Here is a 22,834-nt window from a genome sequence, read left to right on the forward strand (position 1 = left end):
GTTTAGGTCAGGGAGGGCAGTAGCCAATGGCTACTAGCCCTGAGGATGGCTACACCCTCTTTGTGCCTCCTCCCAAGGGGAGGGGGTCACATTCCTATCCCTATTGAGGGATCCTCCATCTGCAAGATGGAGGATTCCTAAAAGTCAGAGTCACTTCAGCTCAGGTTGCCTTAGGGGCTGTCCTGACTGGCCAGTGACGACTCCTTGTTTTTCTCATTATCTCCTCCGGCCTTGCCGCCAAAAGTGGGGCCGTGGCCGGAGGGGGCGGGCAACTCAACTAGCTGGAATGCCCTGTGGTGCTGTAACAAAGGGGGTGAGCCTTTGAGGTGTTACAGTCCTGCAAGGGGGAGGTGATAAGCATCTCCACCCAGTACAGGCTTTGTTACTAGCCACAGAGTGACAAAGGCACTCTCCCCATGTGGCCAGCAACATGTCTGGTGTGTGGCAGGCTGCTAAAACTAGTCAGCCTACACGGGTAGTTGGTTAAGGTTTCAGGGGGCACCTCTGAGGTGCCCTCTGGGGTGTATGTTACAATAAAATGTACACTGGCATCAGTGTGCATTTATTGTGCTGAGAAGTTTGATACCAAACTTCCCAGTTTTCAGTGTAGCCATTATGGTGCTGTGGAGTTCGTGTTTGACAGACTCCCAGACCATATACTCTTATGGCTACCCTGCACTTACAATGTCTAAGGTTTTGCTTAGACACTGTAGGGGCACAGTGCTCATGCACTGGTGCCCTCACCTATGGTATAGTGCACCCTGCCTTAGGGCTGTAAGGCCTGCTAGAGGGGTGACTTATCTATACTGCATAGGCAGTGTGAGGTTGGCATGGCACCCTGAGGGGAGTGCCATGTCGACTTACTCGTTTTGTCCTCACCAGCACACACAAGCTGGCAAGCAGTGTGTCTGTGCTGAGTGAGGGGTCCCCAGGGTGGCATAAGATATGCTGCAGCCCTTAGAGACCTTCCCTGGCATCAGGGCCCTTGGTACCAGTTACAAGGGACTTACCTGGATGCCAGGGTGTGCCAATTGTATAAACAAAGGTACAGGTTAGGGAAAGAACACTGGTGCTGGGGCCTGGTTAGCAGGCCTCAGCACACTTTCAAATCATAACTTAGCATCAGCAAAGGCAAAAAGTCAGGGGGTAACCATGCCAAGGAGGCATTTCCTTACAGGGACATTCCAAAACTCCCCAGGAAAAGCCAGCAAAATCTTGATGGCCATGTCCCAAGCAGCCCGGAGACAGAGCGTTCAAAGATCTAAAGGCTAAGTGGCAGAAGTGAATATCTTTTTGCAGAATGCATCCATGCACGTTTACTCCCTGCGTGGCATCACAGAACGAAGCGCAACATTGGCTGACCTCACTAGCAGCAGCTTGCAATGCCAAGCAGTTGGCTTTGGGTGCAGAGTCCGAAAGGCCAGGTCAGCTGACTGTGGGAGCACAGCATAGCTTTGTCCAAGCAGCCATTCCAGCATGTGGCAGGGCCGCACTGAAAGGCAGCAAGGGCTCGGACTCTGCAGGCGTAGGCTGTAAGACTTCCACAAGTTTGCTTCTATTGAAACTGTGGGTAGTTGTGAATGAAGTACTTCAGCTGCCCTGCAGACAACCACGTGTAGTAGGCACTTTAATCTGAGGATGGACCTCGTACAGATTCAAATTCAGTCTTGGCAATAGTGTCAAAGTCCATGTACCGCCCAGCATCGTAATAGTGAAAGGGTGTACAAGGTGCACCTGTCCATCTTGAGGTATGTTCTAAAGCCCTTGAATTGCATCAGAGTGAAAAAAGGCCTCTAGTTTCCAATTGTACTGGCATGAAGGCAGAGGCTGAGTATCATTTAGTGTTGCAGGCTGTGCTTTGTTGGTTGCATCGCATGTTCAGGGGTCGGCATCTGGAACAGCACCCACTGGATTTGGTGCACTCACAGGTGCGGTCAAAACTAGGGTCTCTGGGGCCAGAGTGGAACGGTGGGCCTTCAATGAACAGGGAAGTGGGGTCAGTCGACGTCAGGAAGCAGAAGCTAGTAGAAATGTGACTGTTGGACCCAGAGGCTCTTTGCCCACTGACGATGCTCCACAGGGAGACAGTTTAGAATGAGAAGCTGTGCTGCATGGCCTCTTTAAAGGCTTATATCTGACGGGGGTTGATGAGGGCCTGGGGAACTTGGGGCATGCAGAGACCAGCTAGGGAAAGGGATTGGAGCTGGGTCCTTAGAAGGCCCAATGCTTGGCTTCTTGCCTGCTTTGGAGTGGCAGGAGGAGTACAAAATGCAGCTAAGGCTTCTTGTGCTTATGGTGTGGCTTGGACTGGGACATATATGAAGACCTGGATCAGGACTGGGACTTGGCGCAGAATCGTCAACTTGAGCACAATACATTTCTATGTTCCACGACACTGAGTTTTACGTTCTGCTTCCTGATCACCTTTGGGTGCAGCAGTCACATGACAATCAAGGTCAGCCTGAATCAAGGTAAACATAACGTGGCTATGCGCTACCACATCCAGGGCGGGCAAGGCCATCCTGGAGTCAGCCGTCACACCCATGGGCATGAGGGAGCAATTGCTGTTGACAATCCAGATGGAGTTTGGCACCTAGGAATATTCTAAAGGTGAGGAATCTGTGGTCAGAAGCGTCCATCAGAAGTGACTTCAGAGGGCTATGGGGCAAATGGGAGACAGTGGGGGGGAGAGATAAGCGTTAATAGTGGGGTGGGTTACCTGGGGAGAACGTGAGAAGGAATTAACAGATTTAGGCACAAACTGTACAGATTTGGGTGCAGAAACAGGAATTGAATGCAGGCAAGATGAGGTTACAAGGTGGTAGACAGGGTTAGTGGTGGAGTTGGAGGGTGGAAAGTTAAGATTTAAGAAAGGAGAATAAACTTCTAGAACAGAAGTAAACGGCATGGACGATGCAGGTTTGGCGGTGGATGGAAAGGGTGTGAGTTAAGAGCGGTGTGAGCTGTCCCTCGGAAGATTCAAGGCAGGTGTAGCTGTAGCTAGGGAAGAAAGGTTAGAAATGTTAACAGTCGTATGAAAAGGGGACAGGTCAGAAGGGTGAGTTTAGACTGTGCTGGCAGTTGCAGAGCCACAGACCGGACCGGCTGCAAGGACTGGGCTGTGGGGGGTGGCCTCGGAGGACAGCTAGGGTAGGGATCATGAAATATGAAGCAATGTTGACTGTTCAAGTTCTCATACTTGAACGTTCTGGTATCCGTCTTTTTATGTTTTGATATTTCTATTGTCGAGGGACATTGATACCACTGAGGTGCCTCCAATTCTTTTCTGGGCTCAGTCTCAAGAATGTGTCACGTTCCCACCTAGATGTTTATAACTTTATCCACCTGCCGCTGTCTAGTGAAGTATGACAAAGGTTAGAACACACACTCTTGGCATTCAAGTGCTCTCTGGGCTCAGGAAATTGATTTAGTCTCCAAACATTAGAATCCTTGGCTGCCCATGAGAAAATGTTGATGAAATCCTTGTGCCTCTCTGATGGCCATGCTTTTTAGCAACAACAAAAAAACACACAGGTTTATCAGGCAATCCATGGCCTATGCTCTGCTGCCACCCACCTTCTCTCCTCTCCCAGGTTCAAGCTTACCACTCACCAGATGGGGAGGGGCGGCCTTTAAAGTCTAAGTATCTGAACTCCGCTAACCTACTCCAAGCGTGCCCCCCATCTGAAAGTCAAAGAAATTCATCTATTGTTAGAGAGAAGTGACTGAATCCACACCTGCGCTGTTTGTGACCATACGCAGGTACATCTCATCTCCGACTTACTGTGGACTATCGCCTGCAGATTGAGTCTACGGCTGAGTCTCTAAAGTGTCACTGCACTGATGGTCTGTTTACTGTACTCTTAAAAAGAGCTCTGAGGCCTCCGGGCCATGTCCATCCCATATAAAATCAAAAAATACATAGGTAGGGTTTGGGCTGCTACGGTTAAATATGAAGGGAGGCATAAGAAACTCAAAATACCACTTCTCTGTCCCATGGCAATCAACACAAACTGGCACTTGAAGGCATTCACCTTCTGCCGTAACATTTAATGATAGTAGAACACGCTCTGTATTTATTTAAAGGTAGGCACCAAACCTGGGGCAACCCTTTGATGGGCACCATTTCTGCCTGCACTCCTCACAGACTTATGTGAGCAAACACCCTGGTCCTAAACATCCAACCTGCTTCAAAACGCCCACATCTTTAACCAGTCCTTAGGTCCACACGTTCACTGGATTCTAAAGCTCATAAACTAAAAAGTGTGGAGGGTGCAGTGCTGTAGAGTCTAATTTACAAAACTAAGTGTACAGATATAAAAAAATTAGAATAAGAGAGAACTTACTTCATAAATATAGAATTGAAAAATGAAATTCTAGACAACAGGCTAAAAATGGACGCACTGCTAATATGCAGTGAAAGGAACCAACAGTTAACATAAAACATGAAAGGGTCATTTAAGACACCTACCCCACACAATTCTCTACCTTCCCACAGGCACTGTGATCACTCAAAGGAAGGTACTGACCTGGGGGTGATAAACACTGAGCGACTTCACCTTGTGCAATGGCAACAAAACCCGAATAAGGAACATCTTGTGCTCTTCTTTCAGAGGCAATGCGAAGCCATTGATAATACTGGAGGGAGAAGAGAGTCAGAGTTACACTCGAGAGAAAGAAAAGGCGAGGACGACATCTTCAAGCAAGAAGATACGAGCTGAAATGACGGGAGGGGGTGGAGAGTGCAGAGAGAACTTGAGTGTATCAGGAACCAAAAGAGACAGGATAAGAAAAACACTTAACATAAATCAAGAAAAGACTCAGTGGAAAAGTGAGAATGAAATAGAAATGTAGAGAAAACAGGAGTGACAGATGTAAATAATCATCTTCATAGTCTTTTAAAACTTTCCGCTAACCCTCCTTCACAGCTGGTTGGGGGATTCTGCATTACAGGGAGGACTAGAAAAATACGGACCTCATTGGAAATGTTTCGAGAAAAGTACATGTCAACCTTATTTATCCTGTGAATCACACATAGAGCTCTACATATTCTTAACTAGGGGGCGAAGGTACTTTCTAGCTGTTAGGCACACCAAAATAACCACAAATGACATTTTTCATATTCAACCCTTGTTACTCTCCCCCTTTCCAAGAGTTTGGGGGAAAGGACACCAAAGTCTGAACAAACGGTAGGAGGAAGGAAGCCTAAGGTAGACTAGGCGTCAAAAGCAAAGAGGCTGCATCTGTGAGAGAAGTTTCACACGAGTAATGCTTAGAAAAGGTGCAGCATCGGCCACGCAGCTGTCAACAAACCCTTACATTTGCAAAGGTCTCTTGAAAGCCATAGATGCTGCCATGGGTCTATGTATGTAAGAGGCTTTTCAACAGCATAAACCTAGAACAAATGCAGTGGAGCACCGCACAGTCAAAAAAAAGCATAAAGTCAGCAAGTGATGAGTGCTTTGTAGACAGTAATGTAGGGTGTTCTTCAAAGAGGAGAGTTCGACTCTTTCCTAAACCGAAGCAATTTTGCAACAGTCCTGATGGACACAGGGATATTGTTCCAGATTCTAGCTGCATAGATGGAAACGCGCGCTCTCTTGTTTGGTCTTTTTTTCACTTCTAAGTCTGCAGCCTGAAGGAGTCCTGCCTTCAGGTGTGTGGAGAACCACTTGATAAGGTGAGCTTGTCTGCAGGGGCACTGGTCATCTTTGTAAATGAAGCCACAGGTCTTATAGATAGTGCGAGCCCTCGAGGGGACCCAACGGTTCCATCAAGATGGAGTGATGGGATCATATTTCTTTATGCCCAGGATAAGACGTGTTGCAGTGAGTAGGATGTCCTTAAGGGTGCCACAGTGGAGTTTGGGAGTCCATGTATAGGAAAGTGCCCCTTTTGGCATGGCCCTACTTTTTGCATGATGTTGATGCTGACTTGACTGAGACCCTGCTAACCAGGCCCCAACACCAGTGTTCCTTCCCTAAACTGTACCCTTGTTTCCACAGTTGGCACACACCTGGCACACAGATGAGTCTCTTGTAAAAGGTACCAGGGGTACTGTAGGAAGTTGGCTCTGTATGTGCTATTTCAAAGTAAGGAATAGCATGCACAGAGTCCAAGGGTTCCCCTTAGAGGTAAAATAGTGGTAAAAATAGATAATACTAATGCTCTATTTTGTGGTAGTGTGGTCGAGCAGTAGGCTTATCCAAGGAGTAGTGTTAAGCATTTGTTGTACATACACATAGACAATAAATGAGGTACACACACTCAGAGACAAATCCAGCCAATAGGTTTTTGTATAGAAAAATATCTTTTCTTAGTTTATTTTAAGAACCACAGGTTCAAATTCTACATGTAATATCTCATTCGAAAGGTATTGCAGGTAAGTACTTTAGGAACTTCAAATCATCAAAATTGCATGTATACTTTTCAAGTTATTCACAAATAGCTGTTTTAAAAGTGGACACTTAGTGCAATTTTCACAGTTCCTAGGGGAGGTAAGTATTTGTTAGGTTAACCAGGTAAGTAAGTCACTTACAGGGCTTAGTTCTTGGTCCAAGGTAGCCCACCGTTGGGGGTTCAGAGCAACCCCAAAGTCACCACACCAGCAGCTCAGGGCCGGTCAGGTGCAGAGTTCAAAGTGGTGCCCAAAACACATAGGCTAGAATGGAGAGAAGGGGGTGCCCCGGTTCCGGTCTGCTTGCAGGTAAGTACCCGCGTCTTCGGAGGGCAGACCAGAGGGGTTTTGTAGGGCACCGGGGGGACACAAGCCCACACAGAAATTTCACCCTCAGCAGCGCGGGGGCGGCCGGGTGCAGTGTAGAAACAAGCGTCGGGTTTGTAATGGAAGTCAATGGGAGATCTAGGGATCTCTTCAGCGCTGCAGGCAGGCAAGGGGGGGGTTCCTCGGGGAAACCTCCACTTGATCAAGGGAGAGGGACTCTTGGGGGTCACTCCTCCAGTGAAAGTCCGGTCCTTCAGGTCCTGGGGGCTGCGGGTGCAGGGTCTCTCCCAGGTGTCGGGACTTAGGATTCAAAGAGTCGCGGTCAGGGGAAGCCTCGGGATTCCCTCTGCAGGCGGCGCTGTGGGGGCTCAGGGGGGACAGGTTTTGGTACTCACAGTCGTAGAGTAGTCCGGGGGTCCTCCCTGAGGTGTTGGTTCTCCACCAGCCGAGTCGGGGTCGCCGGGTGCAGTGTTGCAAGTCTCACGCTTCTGGCGGGGAGATTGCAGGGTCTTTAAAGCTGCTCCTTGAAACAAAGTTGCAGTCTTTTTGGAGCAGGTCCGCTGTCCTCGGGAGTTTCTTGTCTTTTTCGAAGCAGGGCAGTCCTCAGAGGATTCAGAGGTCGCTGGTCCCTTGGAAGGCGTCGCTGGAGCAGAGTTCTTTGGAAGGCAGGAGACAGGCCGGTGAGTTTCTGGAGCCAAGGCAGTTGTCGTCTTCTGGTCTTCCTCTGCAGGGGTTTTCAGCTAGGCAGTCCTTCTTCTTGTAGTTTGCAGGAATCTAATTTTCTAGGGTTCAGGGTAGCCCTTAAATACTAAATTTAAGGGCGTGTTTAGGTCTGGGGGGTTAGTAGCCAATGGCTTCTAGCCCTGAGGGTGGGTACACCCTCTTTGTGCCTCCTCCCAAGGGGAGGGGGTCACAATCCTAACCCTATTGGGGGAATCCTCCATCTGCAAGATGGAGGATTTCTAAAAGTTAGAGTCACTTCAGCTCAGGACACCTTAGGGGCTGTCCTGACTGGCCAGTGACTCCTCCTTGTTTTTCTCATTATCTCTCCTGGACTTGCCGCCAAAAGTGGGGGCTGGGTCCAGGAGGCGGGCATCTCCACTAGCTGGAGTGCCCTGGGGCATTGTTACACGAAGCTTGAGCCTTTGAAGCTCACTGCTAGGTGTGACAGTTCCTGCAGGGGGGAGGTGTGAAGCACCTCCACCCAGAGCAGGCTTTGTTTCTGTCCTCAGAGAGCACAAAGGCTCTCACCGCATGAGGTCAGACACTCGTCTCTCAGCAGCAGGCTGGCACAGACCAGTCAGTCCTGCACTGAACAATTGGGTAAAATACAGGGGGTATCTCTAAGATGCCCTCTGTGTGCATTTTTTAATAAATCCAACACTGGCATCAGTGTGGGTTTATTATTCTGAGAAGTTTGATACTAAACTTCCCAGTATTCAGTGTAGCCATTATGGAGCTGTGGAGTTCGTTTTTGACAGACTCCCAGCCCATATACTCTTATGGCTACCCTGCACTTACAATGTCTAAGGTTTTGCTTAGACACTGTAGGGGCATAGTGCTCATGCACATATGCCCTCACCTGTGGTATAGTGCACCCCGCCTTAGGGCTGTAAGGCCTACTAGAGGGGTGACTTACCTATGCCACAGGCAGTGGGAGGTTGGCATGGCACCCTGAGGGGGTGCCATGTCGACTTAGTCATTTTCTCCCCATCAGCACACACAAGCTGGCAAGCAGTGTGTCTGTGCTGAGTGAGGGGTCCCTAGGGTGGCATAAGACATGCTGCAGCCCTTAGAGACCTTCCCTGGCATCAGGGCCCTTGGTACCAGGGGTACCAGTTACAAGGGACTTACCTAGGTGCCAGGGTTGTGCCAATTGTGGAAACAATGGTACATTTTAGGTGAAAGAACACTGGTGTTGGGGCCTGGTTAGCAGGGTCCCAGCACACTTCTCAGTCAAGTCAGCATCAGTATCAGGCAAAAAGTGGGGGGTAACTGCAACAGGGAGCCATTTCTTTACACAAGCCCCCCCCAGCCCACAGGCCAGGAGACTCAGCCAAAGCTGGGAGAGTCTTCCTAGTCTGTCAGGCGAGGAAGAGTAGAGGAAATAGGCTGGTTTGTTGCAGGGCCTACTCTGCCTTACATCCTCCTGTTCAGGTCATTCCCTCTGGGGAACTGACCCACTTCCACAGTGATAGGACCTAGTCTGAACTGCCTCTTGTCTGTGCTTTTTATGTCTTCACCCATTCTCTCTATTTTGGGGTTAGAGGTATCCACCTCTGCTAATCTTATCTTAGCCAGGGTCACCCCTAGCTTACCCAAAGAGGTTACCCAGAGCTGGAGTAACCCCACCATGACCAACAGGGTCAGGGGGCCTAATTTGTTATTTGGCATGGGGTCAGACCACCATGCCAAGGATAGTGCAGCCATAAAGGCTAACACCCAGCAGAGGCCACTGACAGCTGTCAGTGCCCAGAACCACACCTTTAGCTCTTCACCTACAAGGGAAGGGACTAAGTTACAGGCTTCTTTGGGTTCAGGGTGCCTGTCTGCTGTATTAGAGTGGGGGGTTACCACATCTTGTAGTAAACACCCTTCTTCCACTCTTTCTTCTGTTAGCTGAGGAGCCACCCACTCAGGCTTAACAGTTGCCTGACTAGCCAGGACTTCTTGTGGGTCAGGTTGGACTTTATCAGAGCCACTTTTGGAGTTCTCCCCTACTGGAGCAGAATCTCCTTGGCTTGCTGGAACCTTGGCTAAAGGTTGTCCACCTTTCCTACTCTGTTTCCTTTTCTTTTTCTTCTGGGGCCTACTTGCATTTACTGCAGAGGCAGGCACTCCAGAATCCTTGGGAGAGGACTGGCACTGGACCAGTTCCTCTCTTGGGCTCTGACTAACCTCTGGGTAGTCATTTCCAAGGAGACAATCAAGGGGGAGGTCTGTACTGACTACCACCCTTCTCCAGCTAAAAGTCCCACCCACTTCTATGGGCACAAAAGCCACAGGCCTATCAGTGACCCTGTCTGGGCTAACTCTTACTCTGGCCATCTCACCTGGGATGTACTGGTTTGAGAACACCAGCCGGTCATGCACAATAGTGTGACTGGCACAAGTGTCTCTCAGGGCAGTGGCTGGGATTCCATTCACCTGTAGGTGGTGGAAGTGTCTACTTCCCTCTGGAATCTCCAACTCACCTGTTGGGCCCTTTTTCCAGTTGAAGGCTATGAAGACCTCCTCATCTGAGGAGTCATCCCCAATGGCTACACTGGTCACCCCTGGGATTTTGCTAGGGGGTTTGTTTTTGGGACAAGAAGTGTCCTTGGTGTGGTGCCCTGTCTGTTTACAGTTATGGCACCATGCCTTAGTGGCATCCCAGCTCTTACCCTGGTACCCACCTTTGTTTTGGGTTGTGTCTCGGGGCCCACCCACCTGGTCTGGTTTTTGGGGGCCTACAGGGGACTCTTTTTCTTTGTTTCTAGTGTCACCCACTTTCTCCTGGGGAGTCTTTGTAACCCCTTTCTTTTGGTCACCCCCAGTGGAAGTTTTGGTTACCCTAGTCTTGACCCAGTGGTCTGCCTTCTTTCCCAATTCTTGGGGAGAAATTGGACCTAGGTCTACCAGATACTGATGCAACTTTTCATTGAAGCAGTTACTTAAAATGTGTTCTTTCATAAACAAATTATAAAGCCCAACATAGTCATACACTTCATTTCCAGTTACCCAACCATCCAGTGTTTTCACTGAGTAGTCAACATAATCAACCCAGGTCTGGCTCGAGGATTTTTGAGCCCCCCTGAATCTAATTCTATACTCCTCAGTGGAGAATCCAAAGCCCTCAATCAGGGTACCCTTCATGAGGTCATAAGATTCTGCATCTTTTCCAGAGAGTGTGAGGAGTCTATCCCTACACTTTCCTGTGAACATTTCCCAAAGGAGAGCACCCCAGTGAGATTTGTTCACTTTTCTGGTTACACAAGCCCTCTCAAAAGCTGTGAACCATTTGGTGATGTCATCACCATCTTCATATTTAGTTACAATCCCTTTGGGGATTTTCAACATGTCAGGAGAATCTCTGACCCTATTTATGTTGCTGCCACCATTGATGGGTCCTAGGCCCATCTCTTGTCTTTCCCTCTCTATGGCTAGGATCTTTCTTTCCAAAGCCAATCTTTTGGCCATCCTGGCTAACTGGATGTCCTCTTCACTGGAGTTATCCTCAGTGATTTCAGAGGTGTTGGTCTCTCCTGTGAGGGAACCAGCATCTCTGACTATTATTTTTGGAGTCAGGGTTTGAGGGACCCTGTTCTCCCTAGATAGGACTGGTAGGGGGGAATTTTCCTCCAAGTCACTATCCTCTTCCTCTGAGTTGCCACCCTCAGAGGGGTTGGCCTTTTCAAACTCTTCCAAAAGCTCCTGGAGCTGTATTTTGGTAGGTTTGGGGCCCATTGTTATTTTCTTTATTTTACAGAGTGACCTTAGCTCCCTCATCTTAAGATGGAGGTAAGGTGTGGTGTCGAGTTCCACCACAGTCACATCTGTGCTAGACATTTTGCTTCTAAAAGTTGGAATACTTTTTAAGAATCTACAACTGGTTCTAGAATCTAATTCAAACTTTTACAAACTTTTAAACTCTAAAAGAAATGCTAAACAGGATCTAACACAAGGCCCTAGCAGGACTTTTAAGAATTTAGAAAACTTTTCAAATTGCAAAAATCAATTTCTAATGACAATTTTGGAATTTGTCGTGTGATCAGGTATTGGCTGAGTAGTCCAGCAAATGCAAAGTCTTGTACCCCACCGCTGATCCACCAATGTAGGAAGTTGGCTCTGTATGTGCTATTTCAAAGTAAGGAATAGCATGCACAGAGTCCAAGGGTTCCCCTTAGAGGTAAAATAGTGGTAAAAATAGATAATACTAATGCTCTATTTTGTGGTAGTGTGGTCGAGCAGTAGGCTTATCCAAGGAGTAGTGTTAAGCATTTGTTGTACATACACATAGACAATAAATGAGGTACACACACTCAGAGACAAATCCAGCCAATAGGTTTTTGTATAGAAAAATATCTTTTCTTAGTTTATTTTAAGAACCACAGGTTCAAATTCTACATGTAATATCTCATTCGAAAGGTATTGCAGGTAAGTACTTTAGGAACTTCAAATCATCAAAATTGCATGTATACTTTTCAAGTTATTCACAAATAGCTGTTTTAAAAGTGGACACTTAGTGCAATTTTCACAGTTCCTAGGGGAGGTAAGTATTTGTTAGGTTAACCAGGTAAGTAAGTCACTTACAGGGCTTAGTTCTTGGTCCAAGGTAGCCCACCGTTGGGGGTTCAGAGCAACCCCAAAGTCACCACACCAGCAGCTCAGGGCCGGTCAGGTGCAGAGTTCAAAGTGGTGCCCAAAACACATAGGCTAGAATGGAGAGAAGGGGGTGCCCCGGTTCCGGTCTGCTTGCAGGTAAGTACCCGCGTCTTCGGAGGGCAGACCAGAGGGGTTTTGTAGGGCACCGGGGGGACACAAGCCCACACAGAAATTTCACCCTCAGCAGCGCGGGGGCGGCCGGGTGCAGTGTAGAAACAAGCGTTGGGTTTGTAATGGAAGTCAATGGGAGATCTAGGGATCTCTTCAGCGCTGCAGGCAGGCAAGGGGGGGGTTCCTCGGGGAAACCTCCACTTGATCAAGGGAGAGGGACTCTTGGGGGTCACTCCTCCAGTGAAAGTCCGGTCCTTCAGGTCCTGGGGGCTGCGGGTGCAGGGTCTCTCCCAGGTGTCGGGACTTAGGATTCAAAGAGTCGCGGTCAGGGGAAGCCTCGGGATTCCCTCTGCAGGCGGCGCTGTGGGGGCTCAGGGGGGACAGGTTTTGGTACTCACAGTCGTAGAGTAGTCCGGGGGTCCTCCCTGAGGTGTTGGTTCTCCACCAGCCGAGTCGGGGTCGCCGGGTGCAGTGTTGCAAGTCTCACGCTTCTGGCGGGGAGATTGCAGGGTCTTTAAAGCTGCTCCTTGAAACAAAGTTGCAGTCTTTTTGGAGCAGGTCCGCTGTCCTCAGGAGTTTCTTGTCTTTTTCGAAGCAGGGCAGTCCTCAGAGGATTCAGAGGTCGCTGGTCCCTTGGAAGGCGTCGCTGGAGCAGAGTTCTTTGGAAGGCAGGAGACAGGCCGGTGAGTTTCTGGAGCCAAGGCAGTTGTCGTCTTCTGGTCTTCCTCTGCAGGGGTTTTCAGCTAGGCAGTCCTTCTTCTTGTAGTTTGCAGGAATCTAATTTTCTAGGGTTCAGGGTAGCCCTTAAATACTAAATTTAAGGGCGTGTTTAGGTCTGGGGGGTTAGTAGCCAATGGCTTCTAGCCCTGAGGGTGGGTACACCCTCTTTGTGCCTCCTCCCAAGGGGAGGGGGTCACAATCCTAACCCTATTGGGGGAATCCTCCATCTGCAAGATGGAGGATTTCTAAAAGTTAGAGTCACTTCAGCTCAGGACACCTTAGGGGCTGTCCTGACTGGCCAGTGACGACTCCTTGTTTTTCTCATTATCTCTCCTGGACTTGCCGCCAAAAGTGGGGGCTGGGTCCAGGAGGCGGGCATCTCCACTAGCTGGAGTGCCCTGGGGCATTGTTACACGAAGCTTGAGCCTTTGAAGCTCACTGCTAGGTGTGACAGTTCCTGCAGGGGGGAGGTGTGAAGCACCTCCACCCAGAGCAGGCTTTGTTTCTGTCCTCAGAGAGCACAAAGGCTCTCACCGCATGAGGTCAGACACTCGTCTCTCAGCAGCAGGCTGGCACAGACCAGTCAGTCCTGCACTGAACAATTGGGTAAAATACAGGGGGTATCTCTAAGATGCCCTCTGTGTGCATTTTTTAATAAATCCAACACTGGCATCAGTGTGGGTTTATTATTCTGAGAAGTTTGATACTAAACTTCCCAGTATTCAGTGTAGCCATTATGGAGCTGTGGAGTTCGTTTTTGACAGACTCCCAGCCCATATACTCTTATGGCTACCCTGCACTTACAATGTCTAAGGTTTTGCTTAGACACTGTAGGGGCATAGTGCTCATGCACATATGCCCTCACCTGTGGTATAGTGCACCCCGCCTTAGGGCTGTAAGGCCTACTAGAGGGGTGACTTACCTATGCCACAGGCAGTGGGAGGTTGGCATGGCACCCTGAGGGGGTGCCATGTCGACTTAGTCATTTTCTCCCCATCAGCACACACAAGCTGGCAAGCAGTGTGTCTGTGCTGAGTGAGGGGTCCCTAGGGTGGCATAAGACATGCTGCAGCCCTTAGAGACCTTCCCTGGCATCAGGGCCCTTGGTACCAGGGGTACCAGTTACAAGGGACTTATCTGGATGCCAGGGTTGTGCCAATTGTGGAGACAATGGTACATTTTAGGTGAAAGAACACTGGTGCTGGGGCCTGGTTAGCAGGGTCCCAGCACACTTCTCAGTCAAGTCAGCATCAGTATCAGGCAAAAAGTGGGGGGTAACTGCAACAGGGAGCCATTTCTTTACAGGTACCAAGAGCTCTATGACAAGGGAGGGTCCCTAAAGGCTGCAGCATGTATTTTGCCACCCTAGGGGACCCCTCACCAAGCATATGGACACTGCCACTGCAGATTGTGTGTGCTGGTGGGGAGAAAAAGTCAAAGTCGACATGGCACCCCTCTCAGAGTGCCATGCCCACAAACCACTGACTGTAGCATAGGTAAGACACCCCTCTAGCAGGCCTTACAGCCCTAAGGCAGGGTGCACTATACCACAGTTGAGGGCATAGCTGCATGAGCAATATGCCCCTACAGTGTCTAAGTCCATTCCTTACAAACTCCACAGCTCCATAATGGCTTCACTGAATACCTGGGAAGTTTGGTATCAAACGTCTCATCACAAAAAACCCACATTGAGGCCAGTGTGGGATTTATTTTAAAGTGCACACAGAGGGCACCTTAGAGATGCCCCCTGTATTATACCCAACCCTTTAGTGCAGGGCTGGCTGGTCTGTGCCAGCCTGCCCCTAACAGACATGTTTCTGATCCCACAGGGTGAGTGCCTTTGTGCAATCTGTGGTTAGAAACAAAGCCTGCTCTGGTTGGAGGTGCTTCACACCTCCCCCTGCAGGAACTGTAACACCTGGCCTCATGGCACTCCAGATAGTGGAGGTGCACGCAACAGCCCCCCCCCCCCGACCCACTTTTGGCGGCAGGTCCAGCAAGAAAATTAGGTAAAACAGGGAGGAGTGACCACTGCAGCTGGTACCAACCCCAAGGTGTCCAGAGCGGAAGTGACCCCCAGTCCTCATAGGATTCCATTGAAAACCCGACTCCAACTTTGACCTGTGCACCCAGCTGGCCCCATGTTGCTGGGGGTGCACTTTTGGGGTCAGCCTAAGCTTTGACCTATTGTAGGAAGTTGGCTCTGTATGTGCTATTTCAAAGTAAGGAATAGTATGCACAGAGTCCAAGGGTTCCCCTTAGAGGTAAAATAGTGGTAAAAAGAGAATACTAATGCTCTATTTTGTGGTAGTGTGGTCGAGCAGTAGGCTTATCCAAGGAGTAGTGTTAAGCATTTGTTGTACATACACAGACAATAAATGAGGTACACACACTCAGAGACAAATCCAGCCAATAGGTTTTGTTATAGAAAAATATCTTTTCTTAGTTTATTTTAAGAACCACAGGTTCAAATTTAACATGTAATATCTTGTTTGAAAGGTATTGCAGGTAAGTACATTAGGAACTTTGAATCATTTCAATTGCATGTATACTTTTCAAGTTATTGACAAATAGCTATTTCAAAAGTGGACACTTAGTGCAATTTTCACAGTTCCTGGGGGAGGTAAGTTTTTGTTAGTTTTACCAGGTAAGTAAGACACTTACAGGGTTCAGTTCTTGGTCCAAGGTAGCCCACCGTTGGGGGTTCAGAGCAACCCCAAAGTCACCACACCAGCAGCTCAGGGCCGGTCAGGTGCAGAGTTCAAAGTGGTGCCCAAAACGCATAGGCTAGAATGGAGAGAAGGGGGTGCCCCGGTTCCGGTCTGCTTGCAGGTAAGTACCCGCGTCTTCGGAGGGCAGACCAGGGGGGTTTTGTAGGGCACCGGGGGGGACACAAGCCCACACAGAAATTTCACCCTCAGCAGCGCGGGGGCGGCCGGGTGCAGTGTAGAAACAAGCGTCGGGTTTGCAATGTTAGTCTATGAGAGATCAACGGATCTCTTCAGCGCTGCAGGCAGGCAAGGGGGGGCTTCCTCGGGGAAACCTCCACTTGGGCAAGGGAGAGGGACTCCTGGGGGTCACTTCTCCAGTGAAAGTCCGGTCCTTCAGGTCCTGGGGGCTGCGGGTGCAGGGTCTTTTCCAGGCGTCGGGACTTAGGTTTCAGAGAGTCGCGGTCAGGGGAAGCCTCGGGATTCCCTCTGCAGGCGGCGCTGTGGGGGCTCAGGGGGGACAGGTTTTGGTACTCACAGTCGTAGAGTAGTCCGGGGGTCCTCCCTGAGGTGTTGGTTCTCCACCAGCCGAGTCGGGGTCGCCGGGTGCAGTGTTGCAAGTCTCACGCTTCTTGCGGGGAGTTGCAGGGTTCTTTAAAGCAGCTTCTTGAGACAAAGTTGCAGTCTTTTTGGAGCAGGTCCGCTGTCCTCGGGAGTTTCTTGTTGTCATCGAAGCAGGGCAGTCCTCAGAGGATTCAGAAGTCGCTGGTCCCTTTGGAAGGCGTCGCTGGAGCAGAGTTCCTTGGAAGGCAGGAGACAGGCCGGTGAGTTTCTGGAGCCAAGGCAGTTGTTGTCTTCTGGTCTTCCTCTGCAGGGGTTTTCAGCTGGGCAGTCCTTCTTGTTGTTGCAGGAATCTAATTTTCTAGGGTTCAGGGTAGCCCTTAAATACTAAATTTAAGGGCGTGTTTAGGTCTGGGGGGTTAGTAGCCAATGGCTACTAGCCCTGAGGGTGGGTACACCCTCTTTGTGCCTCCTCCCAAGGGGAGGGGGTCACAATCCTAACCCTATTGGGGGAATCCTCCATCTGCAAGATGGAGGATTTCTAAAAGTTAGAGTCACCTCAGCTCAGGACACCTTAGGGGCTGTCCTGACTGGCCAGTGACTCCTCCTTGTTGCTTTCTTTGTTCCCTCCAACCTTGCCGCCAAAAGTGGGGGCCGTGGCCGGAGGGGGCGGGCAACTCCACTAAGCTGGAGTGCCCTGCTGGGCTGTGACAAAGGGGTGAGCCTTTGAGGCTCACCGCCAGGTGTTACAGCTCCTGCCTGGGGGAGGTGTTAGCATCTCCACCCAGTGCAGGCTTTGTTACTGGCCTCAGAGTGACAAAGGCACTCTCCCCATGGGGCCAGCAACATGTCTCTAGTGTGGCAGGCTGCTGGAACTAGTCAGCCTACACAGACAGTCGGTTAAGTTTCAGGGGGCACCTCTAAGGTGCCCTCTGGGGTGTATTTTGCAATAAAATGTACACTGGCATCAGTGTGCATTTATTGTGCTGAGAAGTTTGATACCAAACTTCCCAGTTTTCAGTGTAGCCATTATGGTGCTGTGGAGTTCGTGTTTGACAGACTCCCAGACCATATACTCTTATGGCTACCCTGCACTTACAATGTCTAAGGTTTTGTTTAGACACTGTAGGGGTACCATGTTCATGCACTGGTACCCTCACCTATGGTATAGTGCACCCTGCCTTAGGGCTGTAAGGCCTGCTAGAGGGGTGTCTTACCTATACTGCATAGGCAGTGAGAGGCTGGCATGGCACCCTGAGGGGAGTGCCATGTCGACTTACTCGTTTTGTCCTCACTAGCACACACAAGCTGGCAAGCAGTGTGTCTGTGCTGAGTGAGAGGTCTCCAGGGTGGCATAAGACATGCTGCAGCCCTTAGAGACCTTCCTTGGCATCAGGGCCCTTGGTACTAGAAGTACCAGTTACAAGGGACTTATCTGGATGCCAGGGTCTGCCAATTGTGGATACAAAAGTACAGGTTAGGGAAAGAACACTGGTGCTGGGGCCTGGTTAGCAGGCCTCAGCACACTTTCAATTGTAAACATAGCATCAGCAAAGGCAAAAAGTCAGGGGGCAACCATGCCAAGGAGGCATTTCCTTACACCTATGGACATCTTAACCCCTGAAGACTGGAATCCTAAGTTGTGTTACTTACTTGTAGACTGTTTTAGTTGCAAAAACCAAACAATGTAAATTTGATACATATGCTTGATACCTATTTACAACTGTACTTACCTGCAACAAAAATCTTCTGGTTCTAGTAATAAAGACAATATATATTTTTACAATATAAAATCCATTGGTCTGGAGTTAAGTCATTGAGTATGTGCTTCTTTTATTGTCTGTGTGCGTACAACAAATGCTTTGCACTCCCCTCTGATAAGCCTACTGCTCGACAACACTACCACAAAAGAGAGCCTTAGTATTATCTATTATTGCCTCTGTTAAGCCTCTGGTGAACCCCTGGACTCTGTGCCTCCGGGGAACCCCTGGACCCCTCGACTCTGTGCCTCCGGGGAACCCCTGGACTCTGTGCCTCCGGGGAACCCCTGGACTCTGTGCCTCCCGGGAACCCCTGGACTCTGTGCCTCCCGGGAACCCCTGGACTCTGTGCCTCCCGGGAACCCCTGGACTCTGTGCCTCCCGGGAACCCCTGGACTCTGTGCCTCCCGGGAACCCCTGGACTCTGTGCCTCCCGGGAACCCCTGGACTCTGTGCCTCCCGGGAACCCCTGGACTCTGTGCCTCCCGGGAACCCCTGGACTCTGTGCCTCCCGGGAACCCCTGGACTCTGTGCCTCCCGGGAACCCCTGGACTCTGTGCCTCCCGGGAACCCCTGGACTCTGTGCACACTATATCTCATTTTGGTATAGTATATACAGAGCCAGCTTCCTACACCCTGGAGGAAGAAGTTACCTCCATTAACATGAAAGAGTAACAGGGCTTAAACAGCAATTCAGAAGTCACTTTCTGGAAGAAACAGTTTCACTTTCTTTAGAAGAGAGACCTTTATGGCAATGTGTTGCTTGAGTGAGAGGTTGGTAAATCCAAGTTACTTGGTGCTGCAAATGGCCCTTTCTGCGGGGTTCTTCTCTTCCTATTTCTCGGACCCTCTTTCTTGGCTTTAGGACTCCGGGCATTCAATGCTAAAGTGCACGTGTTCTTACCCCTTAAAATAGGTATTATTGGCCTACACCTGTTTGGCTTATTTAATTCACCTGTAAGTCCCTTGTAAAGTGGTATACCATAACCAGACCAGGCCAGACTAGACAAAGTTTCAGGTTTTTGTCTAGAATGAACCCTAAAGACTTGAAGTTTTTCACAATGGACAGATGTGAAGTAGAATTTCGTGGGTAGAGGGACAGCCGTAATCGTAAAGAGCTCCATTTCCTATGGGTTCAGTTTGATAGTTGGATTGACATATTTACTATGTCCTCAGATGAGTAAACCTTCATTCACAGGTGAGGGTCAGCAGCACAGGTGACAGATGTCAGAAACCCTCGGGTGAGAACCAATGGACTCCAGGTATAAACTGAACAGTAGGCGTAATGGGCACCAGAGAGAATTTTATTCAAAGAGACTGTCGAGTTGAGATAAGAACCATGTGAGTACTGTACGACTTATCCAGTCTTCCAGGTTGACGTGAGCTGAGGCATGACGACAGCATCAAACCCTGCTGAAAGCTCAAAAAGGAGACATGATTCACCTTCGCATACCTTGCACAACTCGTTGTCTATCACTTATAACACAGCGGTCTCTGCGCTGCATTCAGACATGAAGCTTGGCTCGAAACAAGAGCCGCTCTCTTCAATGAATAATATTAGCTGCTTTGTAGGAACGTTCTAGAGATTTACCTATAAAGGGGAAATTGGTAAACGGGTGAAGATTGTTCCAGGTCTTCAGGATCTGCAGGTTAAGTGAAGGTAGAACTTGCCATGTCGTCAGGTAGTCTGACTGGTGCTTCTTCAGCCAGGTGTCCATTACAGTCAATCAAGGAGCGGGGGGGTTGTCCTTTACAACACTGAATGCAACAGGATCATATTACTGCGAGGAGGACCTGAGCTCCAGTATAGACTCAGTCAGACCAATCTTGCTATCTCCTGAAAGGTGCAGAGGGTTAGGTTCGACTTCTAGGTTATTTATGCAGACATATGGTAGACAGGATGAAGAAAATCTACAGAATATAAACCATCTGGAAAAAGCAGGGGGTGGAATAGGAGGTTATATTTGGGGTGTCATGAAGAACACTACATATGAAGAGGAAAGAGGTGAAAAAACAGCCGTTCTCACTGTGTGAAGTAATTATCAACCTCTGATCTTAACCTATCAAAACTCTTAAGAAACTATCTGAATTCTTATAAGATCACGCCATTCCTGATCTCATGCAATCAGGATCCCAAACGCCTTATAGCATACGACTGCTTCGGTACCATCATAGATTAGCCACCTTGTTCCCAAGCCATAGTTCTGAGTGCTGCACTGGTTTACCTGGGACTGTCTGCAGAACCTGGCCAGCACCCATGATCTTCTGCTAGAAGGACTGAGTCATACAGGTGCTTGTGGTAAGGCTCCTGCCACACCTCTCAGATCCATCCCAGGCAGTTCAGCAGCCTCCTTTTCAATCAAAATGTCTTCCAGTGGCAGAGGGACCCTGGGCACTCCTCACTGAGCCCAATGCGGGCCAAGCTATCCAAATCCTTTGGTCTAACATCGGTGACTTATGATATCCAGATCACCATTAGGTTAAACAAGAATTGATCTTTGGATGAGCTACGGTAAGATGGATGAACATCATCACAATCTCAACAGGGACAAGATGAAAGTACAGTAGCAGGATTCTGAGTCATCCGTGGAATGGTGGCTGGCTGATCTCGGCCCACTCCAGCTGCCCCCTCCAATCGGCGTGCATCCTATAGTCCATTTTTATCAACAATTATCTCTTATAACAATATCTCAGTCATGTAGAATATACCCCCTCTATCTCTGCTTTACAATCCAAGGTACAGACGTTTGAGAAACAGCTATATGATGTATGGTACACACATGCGGCACACTCAGAAGCCTCACTCTATCAGGCCTCGAAGACCAGGTACAACTGAAGGTCCATGTTCTGGGGAAAAGTTAAAAGCTGAGGCCCTCAAAGATACCAGGGAGACGGTAAACGTCTCAGAAATGTATCTTTATCAGATGGGAACCTCGAACTGAGATAAGGCTAATAAAACTCTGACCAAGCGTCTGTGAATGCCCGTTAATAATGCGAGGGACCAGAAACTATTTGGAGATGAGGTTGTTACAATACGAACTCAGTAACGGCGTTAAATGTTTCAAACTAACTGATGGACCCTTTTACAAGACTAATCACAAAAACAAAATACCCACTTGAGGCTGATAGAATAAGTGAGGACATTATATTGTACGTATCAGAAAAAAATCTGAAATATTAAACAAGGTAGAAGTCAATTACAGTGCACCATGCTCGGTTACTGTGCTGCACTCTGGAACAAGCCCGCAGTCTGCAAGGTCCTCCCTGGAACAACTTCAGTTCATTTCCGACTTTTTTTTTATGGATCAGTTAAAAATATGATTTAACCAAGTTACTGTTTTACTATGCATTTTAAGTTTATTTGCTTAACTAGGCAAGGAAACCGGGCTGTGTTAGGTAACCATGTTGTTTCCAGCAGTTTCCTCTTTGAAGTATGTGTTGATGGGTGGAGGTTTGATACTCTAGAATATTGATGAAGACAACATTGCGAAAAAAGGCACCAAATCTTCCCTTGGATCATAAAGGTGACACTTCGGAAAGCACGCCCAGATACGCGCTTTCATAGGCTGCAGCTCGAGAGCCGCACTTCGTTTGACATTCTTGGTAGCAGACGGTGTTTCATCGCTCGGCACACGCCAGGGCCCTCTGTAAGAGTCATTTGATAGCTGGATGTGTGACTGCTCCTCTCTCGCTCGACAACACTCACGATTATGAGCTGCTGGAGCCACGTACAACACTCTGAACCACGTTCACGCAGCGCACCCATCCCCCCCCCCCCCCCCCACACCGGTCAATGCACAATCACACTTAAGGGCGCAGATCACGCGCTCAGGAGCGAGGCAGACAAATTACACACGGGTCTAGAGACTCACTAGGGAGGAGAGAACGTGCTTTAGATCCTGCAAGGGGTATTGAAAGCGTGGTATCAACTGCAACACAAAACATTTTTCATCATTACATTTCATATTAATATGGGAGATATCTCGGAGCATTACATTCCTCTAAGCAAGAATAATGTTTAAGGACCTGCTATTGTGACTCACTCTGAGCCGCTCCATACGAGTCACGACTATCAGTAAATACTATCTACGGAGACCTGAGCCCCTCGCGTCCGTGCACCTCATACAGCTTTCTTAGACTCGCAACTGCACTCGAGAACATGAGCGTATAATATCTACTGCTGCAGCATCCACCAGGAAGAATCCTGTACTGTTTGATGCCACCTGCGGTCTCCACTTCCACACGAGCCGCCCAGCACAAGCACTTACAAGGAATGTAAATGTTGCAAAGACAAAAAAACTTGGCAGCATCACTTAACTCTTCACCATGTTCGTCACTGCTCCAAATCTTCCAACACTTCGATCGAGTGGTACAGTCACTGGAAGAACTGCCAACCTCTAACCTACTGCTCGCTCCTTCCAACGCAGACACAGTGCACAAGCTTAAAGAAGGAGCGTGCCAGAATTACTGCAAAGACACTCACCTGCCAAGGATCTCCAGAAGTTCAGCAATCCCGTTGTGATGCTCGGTTTCATAAATAAACCTGTGGAAGACAAGAAAAGCTCAGTTCAAAAACATCTTATGGACCAACAACATGTCGGAGTCTGGGTGACAGAGACCATTGACCTCCATGTTAGACGCAATATGAAGTAGGGTAAAGCCAGGTGTAGGAGGCGGCCTGGAGTGTGGTGGGCACCCAAGGTACTTACACCTTATACCAGCTCCAGGTATCCCCTCATAGTGAAGTGTAGGCCGTGTCTAGAAGCCAGGGCTCTCTAGAGGGAGCTGTGGATGAGCAGCCAAGGCTTATCTAAGAGACATGCAAAGCTCATGCGATACCAAAGTAGTCACACAGCACTTACACACATGAAAGAAAATACTCAGTG

At 48.9% G+C, this 22,834-nt stretch overlaps 1 protein-coding gene across 3 annotated transcripts in view; it reads right to left on the reverse strand.

The window, feature by feature from the left end:
- The window catches only part of PPP2R5D (protein phosphatase 2 regulatory subunit B'delta), a 501,712-nt gene that overhangs the window by 252,778 nt on the left and 226,100 nt on the right, over positions 1-22,834 (reverse strand). For all 3 annotated transcript variants that reach the window (XM_069236432.1, XM_069236433.1, XM_069236434.1), the window contains exons 8-9: positions 22,432-22,491; positions 4,530-4,638 (exon numbers count right to left, since the gene is read on the reverse strand). In XM_069236432.1, the coding sequence (XP_069092533.1) occupies positions 4,530-4,638; positions 22,432-22,491 (169 nt within the window). The remainder of the gene's footprint in view (positions 1-4,529; positions 4,639-22,431; positions 22,492-22,834) is intronic.

This window comes from Pleurodeles waltl, chromosome 5 (genome assembly GCF_031143425.1).
Source record: "Pleurodeles waltl isolate 20211129_DDA chromosome 5, aPleWal1.hap1.20221129, whole genome shotgun sequence".
In the NCBI taxonomy this organism is placed as follows: Eukaryota; Metazoa; Chordata; class Amphibia; order Caudata; family Salamandridae; genus Pleurodeles; species Pleurodeles waltl.